The 22,871-nt window shown below is 33.0% G+C and overlaps 2 protein-coding genes across 4 annotated transcripts; one reads left to right on the forward strand and one right to left on the reverse strand.

Moving 5' to 3' along the window:
• Nucleotides 1-235: 235 nt before the first annotated feature.
• Nucleotides 236-7,072, reverse strand: LOC144559035 (cysteine-rich receptor-like protein kinase 44). 3 transcript variants are annotated; one of them, XM_078307954.1, is made up of 9 exons: nt 6,628-7,062; nt 3,494-3,891; nt 3,127-3,240; nt 2,221-2,349; nt 1,932-2,065; nt 1,625-1,835; nt 1,175-1,418; nt 911-1,061; nt 236-703 (listed from the first exon to the last, which is right to left on the reverse strand). In XM_078307954.1, the coding sequence occupies exons 1-9, from the start codon at nt 6,960-6,962 to the stop codon at nt 362-364; spliced, it is 2,058 nt and encodes a 685-aa protein (XP_078164080.1). In that variant the 5' UTR covers nt 6,963-7,062; the 3' UTR covers nt 236-361. The 3 variants fall into 3 exon arrangements, with proteins under 3 accessions (XP_078164080.1, XP_078164094.1, XP_078164087.1); XM_078307961.1 differs by having other exon boundaries at nt 546-703; nt 943-1,061; nt 6,628-7,072; XM_078307968.1 differs by lacking the exon at nt 3,494-3,891 and having other exon boundaries at nt 238-703; nt 6,628-6,922.
• Nucleotides 7,073-21,452: 14,380 nt separating this feature from the next.
• Nucleotides 21,453-22,640, forward strand: LOC144560379 (putative F-box protein At4g22165). Its single transcript, XM_078309597.1, has one exon. The coding sequence runs from the start codon at nt 21,453-21,455 to the stop codon at nt 22,638-22,640; it is 1,188 nt and encodes a 395-aa protein (XP_078165723.1).
• The last annotated feature ends 231 nt before the right edge of the window (nt 22,641-22,871 follow it).

Genomic DNA, 22,871 nt, shown 5'->3' on the forward strand with positions numbered 1-22,871 from the left:
ACCAACTGAAATGGCATTCATCTCAATTTGTTTATAATTACTCACAACCATAATATTTGTGACTTTTGACCCAGCATCATGATATTGTCAGCAATCTAGCATTTCTTACAACTAATTATGACTAATGGATTTGATTTTGGTACCAATTTTAGGTACCATATCAAATATGATATGGATCTTGATTTGAATGAAATCAGTGGTATATACCACTAATTTTCAAAAAAAAAAATATGACTAATGGAGAAAGCATAAACTATATGTCTGGATCTTTATGGTTTATATATCCTATACAACTAAAGATTATTTGAATGTATCATATGTTAAAAAAATGATCAACAATAATAAAAATGAGTGTTCTATTCTACGCCCTCCAATTATAACTGGACAGAAAACTCTCCTTTGCGGTTTCTACTCCAACAACAGAGTACTCCCTGCTCAAATTGGCAACAACATTTCCATCATCCTCAAACATAGGAACATCTGCGCCCCATATAAATTGTGCAGGTGGCAAAGGCGGGAGACTCGCAATTGTTGAACTATTGAGCATGTTAGCTACAGTTTCCATGTTCGGCCTATCTGATGGATTCTTTTGTAAGCATAGGAGTGCTATGTGGATGCACTTTGTTACCTCTTCTATGTATTCTTGATCCAATGTTGGGTCTTTTAGTTCAACTACTTTACCTTCACTCCAATTCTTCCATACCTTGGAGTTAAAGTTTTTGGTCAAAATAGATTGTGTTAGTTGGATGCAGTATTAATGACCCAACAAATTTGTTTTGGGCGACATTAATTTACAAAGTATCTAGTTTTCTGAAATTTCCAGAACTTGTATTAAGGTGCCATTCAATATTAACTAATGTAGATAATTGAAACAGAATGTGCCAAATATAAACCTTTTTTTTTTACTTACATGATTTATCAGGCCTGACATGTACTCACTACCTGGAAACGAGCTATTTTTTCTCCCCGATACAATCTCTAGAACAAGGATGCCAAAGCTATATGTATCTGACTTAGCTGAGAATGTACCTCGTATGCTGTATTCTGGTGCAATATATCCACTGTATTAAATTAATAAAGAAAACAAGTGTAAATTAAACAAGAAAGCTAGTTTCCAGTGCTATATATATATCTGTTTATTATAAATTTGTAATGATGCAACAAAATAACATACAATGTTCCAGCAAAGTGAGCAGTGATGGTGTGGGTTTGGTCTCTGTCAAAGAGCCTTGCAAGGCCAAAATCTGCAATCTTTGGTTTCATATCTCTATCAAGCAATATATTACTGGCTTTCAAATCACGATGCACAATTTTCAATGGCGATTCTTCATGGAGGTAAAGTAGACCGCGGCAAATGCCTTTTATGATCCTGAAACGTCTACTCCATTCAAGCTCCTTGCATTTGATATCGTCAGTTCCTGCAGTAAGACAATCCTGATCAACATGACTATTAACACCATAACTTGAAATAAGTAATCAAATAAATTCAATTATTGTTTTCTTTGATAAGTCGCGCTCTGTGTATGCAAGCCAATTTGTGCAAAAGTATTCTATTGGACTAACAAAGTAGGATCAAAGTCTTACATTCAAATTATGTGAGAATGCAATAATAGGAACACTTTACCAAAAAGGATCTTATCAAGACTTCCATTGGGTAGATATTCATAGCAAAGCATTCTCTCGTCTTTGGATATGCAGCATCCCAACAATTGTACTAAATTGTTGTGCCTAAGTCTCACAAGTAATTCAACCTCATTCTTGAATTCAGTTGCTCCCTGGGTTGAACTTGTTGAGAGTCTTTTGACTGCTATTTCTTGACCATTTGGAAGAGTTCCCTGAAAAAATTTCTCTTATCAAATTTAGTTGACTACAATTTACTGTAGTTTATATAAATTGAAAAATCGAGATATATGAAGTTCTAATTGGTTTACTTTAAAAACTGGTCCAAAACCACCACTTCCAAGCATATTTTTATCAGAAAAGTTGTCGGTAGCAATTCTGATGGCAGTCAAGTCGTAAATTTGAAATTCTGAAGCTGTAACTTCTTGTAATTCCTCTATCAACACTGAAGTATACGAGCACAAGACAAAAAAGTATATATGTTTAAAGAAATCATGCTATGTCGATTTATTAAGATCAAATATCAAGCATAAACAAAAAACGGGATTTTTGGTTGTCGATATATATATATATGCTTAATTAATTAATTATTTGACGTACATTTTGTTGTACCCAAAGGAGACCACTTTCTTTTAAACCAAATACAAATTGCTATTATGACTAGAAGAGTAGCAACACCACCAACTACTGCGACGATAATAGTTGTGTTTGATTTCTTTGTACCAGTACCTGCAATCATGTGTGCAGAACTCAAGATCATATATCTCAGAATTCTTTCAAAATCTAGAGCATTCAGTTCATTAAAAAATTTAGTACCACTTAGAAATATTATTGCAATTTCATTATTTTAGTCTACTGACTAGCAGACCCCCCTATAATGCACCTTTTTGAACCCCCAATAAGTTATATACAATGCAACAACCCTAGACATGCTTAAAGTGTGTTCGTTCATTCAGTACAGTTCAAACCGAACTGAATAATTGTACTTATAAACTGAACAAAAAGCAGAACGTCATAAGCTAGTTAACATTTATTTATTGGGTTTTACTGAATAGCTTTCCTGAACCAATTTATTAAAAACAGCTAAAGTAGAGTTCTTATAATTTCTAAACTATGAAATAAACCTAACCAATAGCTGGTTAATAAATGATTTTTCGGTACACAAAATTTTGATAAACCAATATATTAAAAACAATCGGTGTGATTTTATTTCACCCAATAATCGGTTCAGCAGTGAAGCACAAGAAAAGGTAAAGATACAAAAAAACATTATAGAAGTTCCTTTTCCTGAAATCCACCAGCATCAGCTCATAAAGTAAATGAAAAAAGAACTTACCACCTGTAACAAAAGGTAAAACCAAGTTCCTTTTCCTGTTTTTCTAAATTTTTTTATCAAAAACTATTAGACACAAAAAGTCAAAAATATATATTAAACTGCACCGAAAGATGGTTTGATATTGAAATTCATTCCATTTTTTAGCAATAATTACTGTTTTGTGAACAGACCAGCAGGTGGAGAGGCAGGATTTGGGCCTGGTATAGTTGCGGAGCCAGCAGTTGGGTAGACAGGATTTGGGCTTGGTGCAGTTTGGGAGGAAGGACTTGGGTCAGATGATACATCTGCGACAAAAGAATAATCACAAAACAATTATAGTATCAACAAAGTCATGGCAAAAATAATTCGTATATAGTTATTAATACTCTCATGAATTAATAGAAATCTTGTAAACTGAATCGAATGTATGTGAACATTTTCTTCAATTCATTCCTTAAAGTATATAAATGTTTTTGCTTCCATATCCTACTTATTAATTTCTCACGAAACAGTGTTTTGAAAATTTCAATGTAGTTGCGGGACCACACTGCGATATACCTTCCTGAGTCAGCATGAAAGAATGCATCTCATAATGCACATAGCATGAAAATCCAAAGAGCCGTATTCCTAAACTATATGCATACAAGGAGGGTGGTTGTAGGATGTTAATAAGTGTACTCAAGCATTTGTAGCACTCCTGATGATTTAGATCCCTTGTACACTGCAACAGCCCGTACAATATATCAGTTCCGTTCACACGTTCTTCCCCTGAGGCCAACATAGTTGCTGATGCATTTGTTTTTGCTATTAGTTTGTCAAATAATGTGTTACGCGCATTGCCAAAGAGTTCATGGTCTGAAAAATTGAAAGGGTTCATAATAAGGGACGAAGTAGTGTCTGCTACACTGAAAAAATTCTCGTTAGAGTAGCGAACAAAGCATGGTCCTGTATCCAGCCTGCATTTATGACAAACCAAATCTAATATTATTTGTGGCTCTTACCATACCGTTTTCTCATTTTTGTTTTTAAGCAAAGATTGGAGGTCAAGTCATGCAACTTTTTAACATCCACATATATATTTTATAATATTGTAAATAGATGAGCAGCTCTCTCACCTCAAGTCTTGTTATATATATTGTGTGTTTCTATCAAACAGCTGACAATTTGTTTATTTTGATTAATATTATAAGGTCTACAAACAAAATAAATTACAAGCTCTACGGTCTATAAGTTTTTTTTTTCTTTTGATTATTTGATAAACTATGTATAGGTAAATTTAATTTGATACAATATCCAGTAAGTGTAATGGAGCAGATCTCACTTAAATATGAATGTAAAACAATTTTTTTTTGAGAAGAAATGAAGGTAAAACAATTGATGTCGACGAAAAAAATTGCTAGGAGGTTAAATGAATTTTATTTTATTTTTTAGAAAAAAAAGGTTCTGTGCGATCTCCATTTTTACGTATCTATCAATCTCAAGTGTGTCATTTACATCACTTGTACTTTTTTTCTTTTCTATCATATATACAGTGAATATTAAAACTCATATAATATATGTCGTTTCTATATTAAATATAAATATATTATACATATTTTAAGATTCAATTCGCAACAAAATAGTTGGGAAAATATATTTTATATTGGACACATTTTGTTCATAAAAATGACATGAGTATAAGCAAATAGATACATTATAAAAATATAGAAATACTTAATAAGTTGAAAAATCCAAGCCAATCTATTCCAAACTACCCCAAAGAGAATTCGCACTAATATTAAAGGGTTCGTACATTATAGGCGTGGATCGAATTTATCTGAATTCTGATCATACAGTTCTAGGGGCAGAGCCATACTCTCTACCTATGGGGTTCAAACACAAACAATAGTTAATCATATAAAATTTTGAGTTAGTTTACAGTATTACGCATAACACTGATTGATTCGTAATACGGATCAATATTTTTGTTTTCAATATCTTAATGGTCAATTTGAGCCATTCAACATGATTCTCATATGAATATGTACATGCAGACCGAATTTTATATTTATTAGAATTTTCTTACTATTTTTTTAGGTAGAAAATTATTTTTTTGGATAGTCCAAAATTTTCAGATCAAGTGATTTTCTATCTATCTTAAAATATAGTAAGAAAATTCTAAAAAAATATAAAATCCAGTATGCAAATATTTATTCATATAGAAACTATGTTGAACTATTCGGATCGACCGCTAGAATTTAAAAAACAAAAATATTCATCTGTATTACATATCAATCTGTACTATACATAGTATTATAGACTCGCTCTAAAAAATTTATATTGTGAATATAATCAGTTTTACAATATCTATAATATTTTAGTACGAGAAAATTATACATAAAAAAATTAAAAATAAGGATCAGATTGACCCATTCAATCTGTACGGTTAACAAATTAATCCAAATGTAAATAATGATATGCGGTCGTCAGACGGATAGGGTACCGCCAAGTGATTAATCGAGCTCTATTAAAAAATAATCGTCTGTTTAGTCGGAAAAATTTATAACAGTTTGATTACCGCTAACAACTAATCGGCTGATTAATCGGTTTAAACTGACGTTTTTACAACACTGATCCAAACGGTACGTTAGTATGCACTACGCAGGATGCTAGTTTGAACGGGATATGATCATATGTGGTACACGCTTGACTATATCCACTTGAACTTTGGGCACTTGGGACCCCAACTGTTTGAATTCGTATCCTCTGCATTAACTCAAAAATAAATCTTTTGAGTTAATACATCTTAACCATCCAATTGGCTTTAAGATTCGTGCAAATTAAATCCGCACAAATATTAAAGACCTCTATGTTATAAAGATAGACCGGGTGGGCTCCGTTTACAATTAGACGGTCCATATGCATTAACTGAAATCTCTTTTGGGTTAATGCAGACGATGCGGACTTATACTGTTTTAGTGTTTTGTCATCGCGGAGTCCACTACTAGGTGGGGACCATTCTAGTGGTAATTGACCGGAAATTTCTTGTTTGATTTCTCATTGACGGAGATATTTTGACCGAATGGTGACCCTCTGATCCTGATCTTATCCCCTAAGATACGCTATCCTGTCATCTTCGATCATATTATTTATTTTCTTAATATATTATTTCATATTTTATAAGGCAGAATTTGACTGCCTAACTAGTGGTGATTCTTCCTCTACTCTAATCTTTGCATGTGAATTCATTGAGACCGAATTTTTAGTGTTTGCTACCTGGAGCATTAATGAATCCGGAACAAGAAAATTTGGGTTCAAAAAATGGAACCAGTGGGGGGTTTCTAATAGCAGCAGATTAAATTTTGTTCATTTTCCAGTAATATCCGTTCAATAAGCGTTAAGATTTATCAATAGAACTCGTGGGCTTGACCTACACTTTTCTCTCTCTCAAAAAAAAAAAAGCGTTAAGATTTGTACGGATGAATTATCAAATATTTAATCCGTGCAGATCAACATGAATCGGAATTGTTTTAAATCTGTCATCGCACTGAATTTGATTAGATCCCCATCCAAACCCTTCCCCCTGTTATACAGAATTTGAAAACTTAATGCTATAACAATTCCGATAATTAAAGTTTGAAAAATACGATAATTAAAGTTTTTGAGGGATCATATACATAAAATTTTCTTGAGAAAACTAGATTATTCATTACCAGGAACTGGCGACTTTGCTATCAGGGCAATCCGTAGTGATATTGGAGGCAACTGTACTAAGGCAACTATTGCATGTGGTGAGGTTTCCATCAGCATAGCATATGGCAAGGCCATATATTCGATCAGCGCTCGTGCCGACTGTGTCGTTGAAGAAGCCGCCATTTTCTTGGGCACCGGTGGTTATGGACTTGAGAAGGCCATCGAGATTATTCTTAAAGGTCGTAACTGAGGTATTAACAGAGCAGTTGGGTTGAAGCAGAGTGTGAGCGGTTTTGATATGGAGAAGGAATAGTAGTATGGATGGGAAGAGCTTGAGGAGAAGGTAGAGACACATTTTCTGAAAATTTGGTTGCTGCAAGTACGGAGCAGGAACTGAGGAAGATAAGTTATTAAAGTATAGAAGACTTCTGGACGGTGAAACGGTTGACTAGACTGATAACAGTAATGCTGTATATCCCTGTAAGAAGCTTTCACACTGGTGGTACTGGTATGTACTATGCATCACTGTAACAAACATTGTGCTTCAAAAATTAACGGCTATTGGACTGATTGGCATAAAAAAATTATTAAATAGAAAAAAAAATCGGTCAATTTCTCTTAAACTCGATTATGTAGAACTGAAAAAAAAAAAATTATTCCATTAAAAAATTACAGATTACTTACTATCTACGCTGCATGCGCCACAAAAGATCCAACTCTATTGAATATTCAAAGTTCAACCCCGAGTCCCTTCTGAATTCTCTCTTCTGTAGCAATTAGTCCAACACCTTTCTCCTCTCCAAGACGGCGTCGTACCGTTAAATCACTGTTTCAGTGAGTAAATTCTTCATTCAAAGGAAAGTGAAACAGTAAATTAGCTTCTTTAAGACGAAATCGCTCATCTTTCCATATTTATTATTCTTTTTATTCTCTTATATTTTTTCAACTTAGATTGAACAAGATGTACAGGTGTCTGATTGAGGCCTAAGGTTAAGGAGGACTAAATAAGTTATTTTAAGTTAAGCCAATCTAAGTAGTTATCCATATTTGAATGACATCTAACAGTCAAGACTTAAGCTATTGTCTTATTAAAAAATTTGGTTTACGTCAAGGCTTAAATTAAACATCGGTGATAAAAATAGTCTAAAGTAAAAGTCAATTTAAAATTACAAGTGATATATTCAATAGGTTGTCACCATAGTAATCAGATTCGGGCTTAAATTAAACATCGTTGATAAAAATAGTCTAAAGTAAAAGTCAATTTAAAATTACAAGTGATATATTCAATAAGTTGTCACCATAGTAATCAGATTCGGATTCAATCTGTGTATAATAATTCGCGAATTAAACGTACAATTTGCGAACTATTCGCGTATTTAACGAATTCCACAAATACAATGCATTGTTTACATAAAAATTCGTCACTACCACCTCTTGGTCCTTCATATATCACCCCCCCCCCCCCCCCCCCCCCCCCCCCCCCCCCCCCCCCCTTGAAAAAAGTGCTAAAAATTGAAAACATCTACGGCGGAGCCCATCTTCCACTTGTTACTTTTTCAATAGAGGATCATGAAATAAAGCTACACGTAAAAACTACAAATTCTACATACAATGAGCAAAGCAAACAAAGATATACACAAATTAGCTAATTGTTCGTTTAGTACGGTTTCAGTCATTGAACTGAAAGAGTAAAACTAGGTGTTCTTAAGTTCACTAAGTCTCTTGGTAAATTTAAGTTTAAAACTAATCGAGTCGGCTTTAAATGATAAATTCGATTAATTGAAACCTACCTACTTCACGAGTGATGTATCTACATGTAAAAAAATTAATTTTGCATAGAGTCTAGTGAACAAAATATGTTCAAAAAATGAATGCATTAAAATTAATTTATTAGCCTTCTAATTTTGACTGCTTGACTTTAAACTAAATTAATTCGAATGTTTAAAATTTTCACATGTAGACGCATCACTCGTAAGGTAGACATGTTTTAACGGTTCTGATTCATAATTTGAACTTATGAACACCGTTCTACTCAAACTGAAAATATATAGAAAATATTGCAAGGTATGAGTTTTCCAATCTCATATACTGATGTACAGATATATATACCAACAACTATAATCAATTTTCATATATCATGATGAATCCTATATAGAACACCGGCATGTCTAATGCTATTGTCATGCGGGAAATAATCTTAACTTTTGTTATGTGTGCCATGTGAGAAGGCTCTTAGACCCTGCAGCCTGGTGGGCAGGCCCCACCACCTGCTTAAAACTTCCTTCAAGCCTCCATATAAATATCTGTGAATTTCACCATGTATTTGACATTAAACACATTATCACTAAAGTAATTCTTTATGACAGATGCAAACTCTATCAGAGTATCTGGCAATGGATTCCAAAAGATAGTTAATTTGATGAGATATACGCTACGTCATTTGCACCGTGGAATATGATCTACATCATAATTGGATTGTCCAATAGATCAGAGGTTCATTTTAGTAATTTTGAAACGTTGTCACTTTTTTTCAGAAAATATTTTATCAACTTGAATCTTTGTTGACATTTTCCTAACTCTGTAATATTAAATTTTTCATGTTGTTCAATGACTCAAAACTAACCATACTAGCCGAGTAATAAATTTAATTATAGTTTTCTCCAGTGTCTTAATTAACAAGTTTGAAAACTATTTGTCATCAACTAATTTCAGACATATTATGAATAATATTTAGCTTACTCTAAACAAGTAATTATAAATCGAAATTCAGTATGCTCATTAAAATAGCCTAAATATATAGATAAATATAGGGGGGCCCTCATGAAAAATGTACGAAGTTTTTTCACATGTCGTTTGCATGAGCAGAGTAGTTAGAAAACATCATTTTTATTGATTGTATCATGAAATGCTTTTAGATCTTGCTCTTAATGTCTTCTTAATTAAGCTTGTATCATAATTAACAGTCACAATTATACACTCTTAACTGATAATTTCAGCACCTATGTGTAAAGAAATATAGAAGAAGAAAAAAGTAAGAAAGGGTAAGTATGCAAAGTGGCCTATTTTTTTTTTTAATTGACTGCTTTCTTCTACCAATGTATTGGATTCGTGTCCTCCCAAGTATGATTGAAATTCCGTGTTAAGTTAAAACTGATGACTCAAATCTAATTGTACTTAGTCATATATTGCACTGGATATGAATTCGGATCCAGTATCGTCTCATGATTTTTTTTTTCTTTCAAAGTATCGACTCATATTAACTGATACGTTTAATTGATTGTTCTCATAAATTACATAATTGATTTTGTTATAACTTGAAAATTTTAAAATGATTAATTAACTACAAATTAAAAATTGGACTAAATTAAAATTTTATTTGGACCAGTAACTAAAATTCCCAACGATTTGAACCGGAAATTAATTGCTGAACGAATTATACTGGCCTTAATCAAATCTGAATTTAGTCAACAGAACGAATTAAAATTAAGTAATTACGAATTTTAAAATTTATTCAAATCAATACATCTACACCAAAAGCCACACGAATCCCACATCACCTTCTCCCTTCTCTCTATTACAGCTGGACCCCAACCCCAATCTGTATATAGCCGTTGGTACATTTCCTACTTTACATTATTCTAGATTTGCTACATATGAGGGAATAATCTTGATACCTAAGCCACAATTAATTCAGACTTCAGAGAGAGCACAATTTGATGAAGTTAAAATAAGAAATTATTAATTGAGGACAAAGTTAGGATAAAGATTTTTAGAAAGAAATCCTCATCAGCTATCAAAATTAGGGGAGCACTAAAATTAGCACCCGACAATTCTTAAACCCCGTCTCTATTACATAATCCTTAGGCTACATCATGTTTTCCGGGCCCTCTAATTATATAAAGAAATATTAAATCAATACAAAACGCTTTCAAAATGAAAGGTTCCACATCTGAATTTTCTGATTGGGCTGATCTTCCGTCACTGGTGTTGCATTTGATTTCAGAAAAAATTAATTTCATCGCGGATTATATTCGATATCGTGCTGTTTGCTCTTCATGGCGCTTTGCATCCCTTCCAAAGCCACGCCACCTCCCGCCCCAACTTCCGTGGTTGTTTTGTCCGCAAGCCCCACCTCTGTACATAAACAGCACAAAGGATGAGGGGATCCGACTGTTTTACGATATCTGGCAATTCAAGATGCACAAGCATCACATCCCGGAGACCATCGACAAGATTCACATCCCAGAGACCATTGAAAAAGTACACAAGATTCTCATCCCGGAGACCATCGACAATATGTGTGTCGGCTCCTATCGTGGCTGGCTCTTGCTTGTGGCCCATGGAGATAAAGAGATTTTCTTACTGAACCCATTAACCCGGGCTCGCGTCCAGCTCCCTTCTTTTACTACTACAGTTAATATTATCGGGCCTCACCAGGATTCCTCCATCTTTAGCGGCATGTTTAATTCTTGTGTTAATTACCAGAGCACCAAGTTGTCTTTTTCTACGGATCCAACCGACCCAAAGTGTCTGATAATGGTATTTGTTTGTAATTTACCACAGATCTGCTTCTGCAAGGTCGGGGACCATTGCTGGACAGATGTTGACCTGTCTCCAGTGGTAGGTGATTACCTGCTGGAAGATGTAGCATATAGCAATGAAAGATTCTATTTGCTCCATGATAGATTGATTTCCATTTATGATCCAAACCAACACAAGGTGCTGGGTACATACTTTTTCAAGCCAGAGTTTCGACCTACTAACAAGTTCTTTTTGGAAGGAACATCTGGGCTGTACGTTGTTGCTATTCATTACACTGATGAAAGAGGAGAGGTATTAGAAAAGTTTCTTAAGAAGGCTATTAAGCAAACAATTGAGCTGTACCAGATCCCAAAGCAGTGGATTGCTGATGACCGGGACTCGCTTGATCGGGGTTGTACGTACTTGAAGTGCATGGAGTACGTGCAGTTTGTTTGTGCGGCATGTGCTGGTAATGATGGTGATGGAACATCTCGTTGTAGCATCCTTTCTGCCAAGCTGGATGAAGGCAATTCAGAGCTCGTAGCTGTTGGTTCTGACGAGAAGCTGCCGTATTGGAGGCCGTTTTGGATGTTGGCCCTACCAGTTCTGTGGTTTCAGCCCAGCTTTGTTTAGTTGAAGAAGACTATTCCAATAGTCTTTTTAGGTATAAAAATCAGTCTCTTTAGTTTGGTTCCCAATTGCAGCTAAGTACTGTTCAGAAATAGGATAGTGCAACAGTTTTATGGGTCTTTTGAACTGATTTGGGGCTATCTTATTAGAATTTAGGCAAACTCTATTTGTTTGCGCTTTTATGTATGCTATTTGAGATGTCATTAGATATTACCCCGAGTTATTTTAGAATGTTGGTGTTTATGTTTTTTGTGCCGTGTGTTTTAGAGTTATTAATCAACTTAAATTGTGCGATGGCTTAACTAATTTTGTTAATCTGTTCACGTCTAATTTTTAATGTTGGTTTCAATGAAATTTCAACAATGATGCAGTAGATTAAAGTTATGACAGCGACAAATGTTTGACAGAATGCCTAAAAAGGGCGATATATGCTTGCGTGCAGCAAATACTTGAAACCAAATAAATATTCTATTCAGTATATATTGGCGGTGTAACAGATGGACTATTTTTAACAATATGATTTCTTGACAAAACGTTTGCTTGACTCTTTTTGAATCAAAGTTGAGAAAATAAAACTAAATGAACAGATGTGTTGTTGGTGGGTATTTTAGTATTGGAACTTGCGTGATGATTGGAAAAATACGTATTTGAGTATTTTCTTAAATTTGATCTTTATTAATCCGCTAAACCCACCGAAACTGGAGAAAAAAAATTAGTAATTTTTACAAATTTATAATTATAATAACAAAATGGTGATTTAATTTGTTCTATGTCACAAGCAATTTTCAAGCATGAAATATTATAATTAAATTAGAAATTATTTGGCACAATATCACAGTATCACACACATAATCAAAAGAATCAAGTAGTTATCGCTCTTGATGTAAAGTGAGCATTTGGGCCGACCAACAAAAGTCGTACCTCCCAATTAATAGTATATTTCGTTCTCTTATTCTAGGTGAAACTTTTCAATGAAAACAAAATGCTTGTTATGTTAAAAAAGGGACATTATCAAACAGATGTAATGCTTTTATACGTACTGTGAGAGAAATTTCTAAATTTAAGAATCAAGTACCATTTTTTTCCACAGAAAATGACTAAAAAGAATCCTAAACACTCGGATCGATCTTATCATCGTATGATTTTTCATAATCCAAAAATAGTGATTATGTGAGCTATATTTTTCAAACTACAAATAGTCATGTAATGGACTAAGCATTATGTTTTTAATTTACCCAAATTATCTGTCATTATTATTACCTCCTATTTATGTTATATATAAGGCTTGATAAACAAACCTAATATCACTTCTAATACACTTTTAAGCATTTATAAGCACCGTAGAGATGCTTTTTAGGCCGTGCACCAAAGACTAATGAGAGTGAGAGGAAATTGGATTGTTTTTCACATTTTATAACCAAGTTGGTTCCGTGGTTCATCAGATTGCCATTTAAAGGTCCCAGATGGTTCATCGCCCCCTGGTATTACAATTAGAAGTCAGATTTATTATGTATAGAAAAATTATAATGAAACCAAGTTGATTTCCATGGTGCAACTTTTTATCAACTGTAGGATGTAGTTTAGTCTCAATTTAGCTAGCTAGAAATTAAGCTAAATTATGCACACCAACTAGATACCTAAAATTGTCAAATGGTTAGACACAAGTACTGGACCATAAACAAACTTCACCAAAATCTGGTCAGGTAATTAATTATTTTGTAACAATTATAGAACTGACTAAAGGGACAGTATCAGACATAGAGCACTGGCTAAAGGGACAGTCTCCTGCACTAGTACAAACTAGTGGTACCAGAAAGTGAGATGTAACCTAGTTAGTTAACTGTTGAAATCCCTTGCTCTGTCTCTGAGACTAGACATATCCATTTGATTGTCCAAAAAAAGAACAAAGATTAATTTATCTCTAGTGATCTTTGCTAGAAAGTGAGATATACCTGGTTAGCAACTCCAATTATAGAAAGAAATTAAAGATGATTGTGTAATTTCATTTAAAATTATGCACCTTCTTCTTTGTGTTCAGCTGGATTAAATTTTTGAGGGCAACTGAAATGAGGTTCAAGTGATCTTTGTTGTTGATCATATCAAGTTTATCTGTGCTTCTGTACATACAGATAATTTATAAAATAAATATTGCAAGTTAGTTTTTCCTTAACCGCAGATTATTCCATCGAAATGTAACTATCACTCATAATGAAATCACACTAGAAACTAAAGCCATAAGAAAATCCAATGGTCCATAAACTAAGCCTAATTTGCTCTGAACCTCAATTAAGATGATTTGTCTTAGCTCCAATTTGTTATTAGGCTATACTAATAAACACAGAACAGGAAAAGAAACAATTAGTTAAGCTACTAGTTCAATTGCTTACTAAAAAGTGTACTCCATTGCTGTCCAAAAAAAAAAAGGTGATATGGAACTAATAAGTTCGGTGAAATTATTACACAAGCAGGGCACACAAATTTTGCATTTGTTGTATTTCCTCAGTCATGTAAATAGGACTCTACTGGTCCTGTAAAGAAAGATTCAACACTTAAAAAGAGAACAAAAGAAGGTAAATACATATGATATTGTAGTGAAGTTAAGAGTGAAGATATGGTAATATGCATATTATGGATTGCTCCGTGCTATGTACTTATATTTCTATGTTTAAAGTACAAATGATGTTGCGTGCATTCTGATATGGATGTGCAATGCAAAGACCGAGAATAAATTAACGCTAAAGATACAAAGAGCAGAATATGCAATGCTCTTGTATACCATCCAGAAAGTTTCATAAAGTAAAGAGCTTACCTTACCAGAATCAGGCATTGATACTGATCATAACTATCGTACAGAGCAACTCTATTCTATGCCATCCCATCATGGAAAGAATTTTTGTGTTGTCTAAATCAATTTGGAGTGAAGAGAAATTGCTTTTATTTCTTTCAGGAGGAGCGTTGATGTTGTTTCATTAAAGGAAGCAAGGGTGTGAGTGGATGTTATCCTAATGTATTGATTTTGTGATTCAAGCATCTTCTTGGCTTTCTTCATCTTATCTAAATGATTTGAAGCATATATAAAATATCGACTTCTGATGCATGATTTGCACGCCTTCCCTATCGCTGGGTACTAATACAATTTTGTAGAAATTGTTCCCATTGTACATGTTACTATTAAAATCAAACGGCGGACAATAATTGATAGTAAATTGTAATTTATTTTTGAAACGAAAATTCCTGATAAAAGCACCATTTTCCCTTCACACAGTAATCAAATCAATTTGTACGGTTTGAAGGGGTGGAGCAAGTAAAGATAAAGGATGATATTTAGTAAATAAAAGAATATTAATGTCAGAAAAAGTAAAGATAAAGGAAGAAAAAAATAATTTCTAAATTATTGCTATTTAATTGCTTGAATTATATATCGAGCATATTAGTTATTCATTAAAAACAATACAATGGCAAAATATTCCTAACAATAATATTGTCGAGCTTTGTCTAGCTGACCCACTGAGAGTATGTTTGGATGAAATAAGAAATAGAGCAAGAATAAAGCTAATCTCAAGTTTGAGAATAATAACTAATTCAACTTTTAGTTGGGTTAATAGAATAGTGAGCTAATCCATATAAGACAAACAAAGAATAATAGGTTAGTGCTATTCTTGCTCCATTCAAACATCGAATAGCTCAAAAAAATAATATTATTCTTGAATTAGTGCTATTCTTGCTCCATCCAAATACACCTGAAATAATTTTTGTTTAACTTGACATGCAGCCATGCAGGTCATGACACCCGCTGTACAAACTCATCTAAATATACATGATTATCTAAGAATTATACAAAACAAAGACAGAGAAAGAGACCACAAAGCGCAAGCAGTGGACATTTATCTATGTTTATAGTTTGGTTTTAGACTGCGGTGCTGTGATATTATTTACTATTTATGCACGGATTGCTTTAAGTTTTATGTCATTTATCTACGTTTAGGGCCTGCTTGGTGGATCTGTAAGAATAGAAATAGGAATGGGTTAGCTAACTTTTTGAACTGCTTTTTACTATTTATGTGAGGAAAAAAAAAATTAATCAGACTGAATTTTTTTTTTCTCACATGAACAGTATTTGACCGAACATGACCTTATAGTTTGCACATGTGTACACCACTACTCACTCAATGTTGTGTGTACTATATTTGGTTGTTAAGGTTTAAATATAACTTACAATAATACAAACAATAATGATTCAGTTTTTATTGCACACAAATGACAAGTTGTAGTTCCGATTTTTTGTTAGTTACCATCTTAATATTTCAAAATTCTTATCTTATTATAACTTTTTTGGAAACTTTACTGCCACCATAAGAACAATTTTTTTTTTTTTAAATTTGTTTACTATTGTTTTTATATAGTAAAAATCACTAATTTCTGATCAACTAATTTTCTACTTATCTTAATAATAGTAAAAATATATAAAAAAAATGATTTACAGATATATTTTTAAATTGAGATGATGTTAAACAGTTTCATACCGTCTGTTTAAAATAATATTTATTCCTATTAATAGTGTAAAATAAGTATATTATTAATAGATCTACACGCGAAACAATAACAAAGAAAAATAAATATAGTATCGACACTAAAAATAAATTAATCTAAATTAAAAATATAAAAATATCTGTTTATTTCAAAATCAGTCACAAATAGGGCTGCACAAAAATTCGTAGTTCGTGATTCAATTTGAGTTTGATTAAAAAAAGTTCGTAAAAAATTCGATTCGAAATAATTCGAAATTAATTCCAACCAAATTCAAACTGAACTTGGTTCGTTAGAAATAGGTTCGCAAACTATTGTGATTCGAAATTCAAAGTAACGGGAATCGTTGATTTCCGCTGATGACTTATGTTCACTGATAACTTAAAAGTTAAAACACAAGATCATCCAGCCATAAGTCATAACTCGTAAGTCGTAACCCTTGTTCTCAGTTCTAAAACTCTAGACGACTTTCATCTCTTGCTTTCGGCAACTACGATCACTCTTCTGTAAAAAAAAAGTTCATAAAAGATTTGAATTTGAGTCTATAAAAAATTCGATTCAAAATTAATTTAAACCAAACTTAGTTTGAAATTACTTCAAACAAAACTCAAATTGAAGTAAGTTCGATTCGATTCGATTCATTTGCAGCAGTCAGAAAATAAGAAAAATCACAAAGAATTGGCACCTAATACTCTTACATGCAAATCCATAGTAAACGGGTCATATAAAGAATGCATTGATGAACTTTTTTTTGTCAATATAATTGAAGTGGTACATCTATTTTATAGTATATTTTATTTCCCGAGATTTCATTGTCGAGAACAATGGCGTAAATACATGTGAAAAATATAGAATAAGTTATTGATTACATAATGTGAAAATTGTCAGCGAGATTTATATTACTAAAAGTACAGATAAAATAATTAAAATAACTACAAATGTGGACATAAATAATAACCATTTATTGACAATAAATAACATTACAAGCAAGAAGTATAAAAATTAGAAGCCTTCAGTAAAAAAAATATATTTGAAAGACATGATCAGAGCCGGTCCTGAAGATTTTGGGGCTCGGAGCGGAAATTTTTTTTGGACCCTTTATATATACCCGTGTTGTAAAAACGGGCTTAACGGCCTATTATATTCCTATTTAATTGTTAATGGATGTCAAACAATTATGAATACACTTATCGGAGGTCTATTAGTGAATTTTTTCGATTAATTGGCTGATTATTCTCGATTATTCCCAATTATTTCGTTTATTCTCATTTGATCGTCCGTTTTTTTTTCCGTTTATTCCCATTTATTTTCGTTTATTCCAGTGATTATTTATTTTTACATTGTTTTTTTTTTCTGTAACTGTGTGATAATAAGTTTCATAAACATGTATTGCAATTTTATTTGTACTTGGCTATACATTCATTTTTTTATATATGTTTTTTCTTCTTACTTATTTTGAATTAATTTATTAATTCCTCTATTATATATATATCATATAATTTTCTTACTTACTGATGTAATTTTTTAAATTAGTACATTATGTTCATATATTAAATTAAGTTGTTATTACAAACTAACTTTAGTAATTTTATGTTGGAATGTTTCATGTCTTTCAAATAATATATTGTTAGTGTTTGAAAATGCTTAATTCTCGAATTTATTTTTTAATTAAATAAATGTGTTACTTACACATGTAAAGTGTGTGTATTGTTAAGCGTAGTTTCATGTTATAATAATAGAACTAAGTTAAATTAAGTTTATTTGATAAGTTTGATGAGTTAAATAAATTATTTTTTTAATAAATTATGAATATATACACATAATTTTAATGAAAATACAAAATTGTCCGCATAATTCTGATTAATCGACCGCATACCGATTAATTGCTTGACAGTATCCCGTTCGTTCGACAAGCGCATACCGTTATTTACAATACTGATATACACAATTTTTTATTGATATGTCAATAGATCATACCTATTTATAGAAAAGTTTGAACCCTTTAAATATTCAAAGTTTGGGCCCTAATATTTTATTTATTTTTAATATATACAGATTAAATTTTTTTTAATATATGCAAAATATTTTTGTTTCTTTTGGGGCCCCATAAATCTTGAGGCCCGGGGCGGTCGCCCTGGCTGCCCAGCACCAGGGCCGGCCCTGGACATGATCATACAAATTGCAAATTTATGACCAACACGTATAACATGTATAATTTTCAGTGTTCTAAATAGTGCGCTATAGCGTTTTTGAATCCTAAATGCTAAGCTATGGCATCAAAACGAGCTATTTGAACTACGGACGCTATAGCAGTAATAGCGGTCCGCTATAGTGCATAGCATGTAGCGCACGCTATGCAACATGAGCTGTTTTTTTTTTTTTTTTTCAATTTATATGAGTTTTAAATAAAGGCTCATATTGGATTTTAACTGTGATTTTTTTTTTACAATTGACGTACTAAGCTTTATATTAAACTATTAATTATTAAATGAGAGATCTATCGAACGAAATCAAATAAGGAAGTTACATTGCGCTATGCAACATGAGCTGTTTTTTTTTTCAATTTATATAGGCTTTAAATATATGCTTGAATTGAATATATTAAGATATTTCTTGAAGTAACAAAATGATACTTACTATATGGTAGTTTGAATATTTTGAATAGATTAAGATAGTTAATTATGCCATGATGTCTAAGTTATTTTTAAATTTAAATAGAAGAAAGATAGATTATGTCATGATGTTGAATATATTTTAAATAGAAAAAAATCGATAGTTTATGATATTAGTATTACTATGGATATTTTGAGTCGCAATTTGGACTTCGTATTGGTTCAATATGAATATTATAATTTTTTAATCAATTTGATGTTATTTATTGTTGAATGTGACTTAGATAATGTTGATATTTAATACAAATATATGATATAATTTTTATAAAAATAAAAAAAAAGGGTATGTAGCTTAGTTTTTACTATAGCGACGCTATTCGCTATAGTTTTTTTTGTAGACTTTCTGCTATGACGCGATAAACACTATTTAAAATCTTGCAATTTGTTTTTTTTTTAGAAAGATTGGTTTTTTGTAGACTTTCTGCTATGAACCGGTGTTTATCGCGTCATAAACACTATTTAAGAAAGATTACAATCTCAGATTGGCAACACTCCTTAATCCTAGTTAGGATTCAGTCCTAAGGAAGCTTAAGGAACCGGTGTTCGGTAAGCTAAAGGAAGAGACAACGGATTAAAGAAGCTAAAGGAAGCTAAAGGAGGGGGGGGGGGGGGGGGGAGGTGCCTTAAGGAATGGGCAGCGGATTAAGATTCGGGCAAAAAAAGGCTAAATGAGGTAAGCTTAATCCGTGCTAAGGAACCGGTGTTCGGCAAGATTAAGCGGCTAAAGAAGCTAAAGGAGGCTCCTTTAACCTTAAGGAGGCTTAATCCTATCCAGCCGAACAGCTCCGATAATTTTACATATTTAAAAATACATTGTCGTAGGTTTGATGCATATTAGCCGATTATTTTATTTATATCCAAAATAAAATATAAATTTAAAAAACTAACCAACTAGCTAATGAAATTGCAAAACTACCCAAACCGGTTAACCATTAACCGGACTCAAATCAAATTTCCGGTTATTGGTTTCCCGGACCCATTGAAATAGTCCGGTTAACCATTAACCAGAAATTTGATTTGAGTCCGGCTAATGGTTAACCGGATTTGTGCATTTTCCTTTTTTTTTTTTTTTTTTTTGAAAACAGAAATTTTTTTTTGTATTAAAATATTAAAAATGTTGAATATATTTCTTTGAAAATAAATGGAATATAATATAATTTGATTTATTAGAAAGACTGCAACTAATAACCCGGATCAATATTTTTCAGGCCGGATTTTTCGCGGCTGTAAGAAAAATTAATATATTTCTTTATGTGCTATTGGAAAAAAATAAAAATGCTTAGATTCTGAGTTATTGATCCCGGTTCAAAAGTCACTTCTATGTAATCTAGAAAATATTGTGATCCTTCTAGGACATTTAATTTATAAAAAATTGTATTTATTTTGAGAATTATTTTTTAAAAACAATCATTAAATAAATTAAAGTTTTTGTTTTTTTTTAAAATAGATACAACTTTTCATAAATTAAATGTCCTAGAAGGATCACAATATTTTATAGATTATATAAAAGTGACTTTTGTACCGGGATCAATAACTCAGAATCTAAGCATTTTTATTTTTTTTCCAATAGTACATAAATAAATATATTAATTTTTCTTACAGCCGCGAAAAATTCGGCCTGAAAAATATTGATCCGGGTTATTAGTTGCAGTCTTTCTAATAAATCAAATTATATTATATTCCATTTATTTTCAAAGAAATATATTCAACATTTTTAATATTTTAATACAAAAAAAAATTCTGTTTTCAAAAAAAAAAAAAAAAAAAAGGAAAATGCACAAATCCGGTTAACCATTAACCGGACTCAAATCAAATTTCCGGTTAATGGTTAACCGGACTATTTCAATGGGTCCGGGAAACCAATAACCAGAAATTTGATTTGAATCCGATTAATGGTTAACCGGTTTGGGTAGTTTGCAATTTCATTAGCTAGTTGGTTAGTTTTTTAAATATATATTTTATTTTGGATATAAATAAAAAAATCGGCATATTAGACTACATTAGAGGAAGATATTTAATTACAGGATTATGTTATCTGCTGGAGGAGAGGGTTTTTGGAAGAATAGTCCAGTCTTGTCAGTTGTCGCTCAAAATTAAAGGATATATATTTGGTTCTTCGTGAAAGCAAAAGATTACGGGGAAGGTAAAAGATACGATTAACGAGTAAGATTCGTACAAAGATCGCTTGGTACACACACATAAATATCAACTCAAATTTAGGGCCTGTTCGGATGTAATCCCGAAAATGTTGTTCACGTGGGAAAAAAAAAATTCACTCAGACTGAATTTTTTTTTCCCACGTGAACAGTAAATTTCAGTTCAAACTTTTTCTATTTTCATTTCTATTCCCATTCCCACTGTGCAGCCGAACAGGGCCTTAATGTAAAGCGTGCTAGCTCCTGGGTTCCCAATAAAAGAAATGTCATTTCACTCTGACCTTCACTGTAATAAATCTTTTCGCTACCTTTCTTCAAAACTTCCCTGACGCTAAAAAAATGGAGAATTCGGCATCTCCAATTCCCGACTGGGCTAATCTCCCACTAGCAGCGGTGTATTTGATTTCACAAAAGGTCAAATGCATCACCGATTACGTGCGATTCCGCGCTGTTTGCTCTCCATGGCGCTGTGCTTCATTTCCAAATCCGCACCTCCCTCTCCAGCTCCCGTGGCTGATGATACCGTATTCAATAAAAGACAGAGAGGATGACGGAATCCGGTTATTCTACGACCACTGGGAATCCAAGATGCGTAAGATTCACCTCCCGGAGACCATCGGCATGGCGTGCTGCGCCTCCTATCGTGGCTGGCTCCTGCTCGTGGCCCGTGGTGGTATGGAACTTTTCTTACTGAACCCGTTAACCCGGGCTCGTATCCAGCTCCCACCTTTTCCTAATGACTTCCTGGTTAGGTTGTTCCTGGGAATTTATGTCTTCTCCAAGATGACTTTCTCTGCTGATCCGACCGACCCAAACTGCATCATAATGGTGTTTTCTCAGAGATTCCAGGCAATCTTCTTCTGTAAGGTCGGTGACTGTTGCTGGACTGAGATCGTCGTGGCTCCGTTTTTGGGTGCAGCGCTACAGCTGATAGATGCGGTGTACTACAATGAAAGGTTCTATTTGCTGAATGATGAAGTGATTTACATTTATGATCTCTGCCAACTGGAGGTGCCGGTTATATACTTTTTGGAGGCCGAGCTACAATCTCTTTGCAAGTATTTTTTGATCGGTAAATCTGGGGTTTACATTGTTACTGACCATTACACTGAAGATGAAGGAGGTGAGGATGCAGAGGAGGCTACCGAGAAGGCTCCTAAGCAAAAAATTGTGTTGTACCAGATCATAGAACAAGAGCTGGGGATGGATGTCAAACAGATTGCTGACACAAACGACATTGCTATTTTTTATGGGGATAACTACCACTATCTTGCTGTCTGTGCTGATGACTGGGACTCGCTTGATAGGGGTTGTTTGTTCATGGAGTATATTTATTCGTTATCTTCTGATTATGAACTTCTGCTGTATACAGATCCCAACGAAGGTTTCGAGCATGGTTCATGTTATGTCATCTTTTATACCAAGTTGGCAGATGGTAAGCCTGAGCCGGTGGTGTTCGACCTTGGCCAGATGCCACGGATTTGGCCGCCTGGACCAGCACTTTGGTTTCAGCCAACTTTTATGTAGCCGTCAAGGACACTATTCAAAGCTGCTTTTCAGGTCAAAAAATCATTCTCTTTTGCTTTCTAAATGCAGCAAAGTATTGTTACGAATGGTGCATTAGAACAGTTTTGGAGTCGCTTGAGCTGTGCTGTGTTACCAGAATTTTGGTTAGCTCTCAGTTTGTTGGTCTTTATGCTTTTATATGTGCAATATGAGATGTTTAATAGATACTATATACAATGAGGAGGGTTCAAA

The sequence above is a fragment of the Carex rostrata genome, chromosome 1, assembly GCF_964058835.1.
Source record: "Carex rostrata chromosome 1, lpCarRost1.2, whole genome shotgun sequence".
Lineage (NCBI taxonomy): Eukaryota > Viridiplantae > Streptophyta > Magnoliopsida > Poales > Cyperaceae > Carex > Carex rostrata.

Excerpts from the sequence above, each read along its gene's own strand:
- LOC144560379 (XM_078309597.1), top strand. The coding sequence starts at position 21,453 with ATGGAGAATTCGGCATCTCCAATTCCCGACTGGGCTAATCTCCCACTA.
- LOC144559035 (XM_078307954.1), bottom strand. The coding sequence starts at position 6,962 with ATGTGTCTCTACCTTCTCCTCAAGCTCTTCCCATCCATACTACTATTC. Across the intron at positions 2,350-3,126 it reads TCCTGCCTCTCCACCTGCTG|GTACTGGTACAAAGAAATCA; the intron begins GTCTGTTCACAA and ends ACATGATTGCAG. Across the intron at positions 1,836-1,931 it reads GTTTTGGACCAGTTTTTAAA|GGAACTCTTCCAAATGGTCA; the intron begins GTAAACCAATTA and ends AAATTTTTTCAG.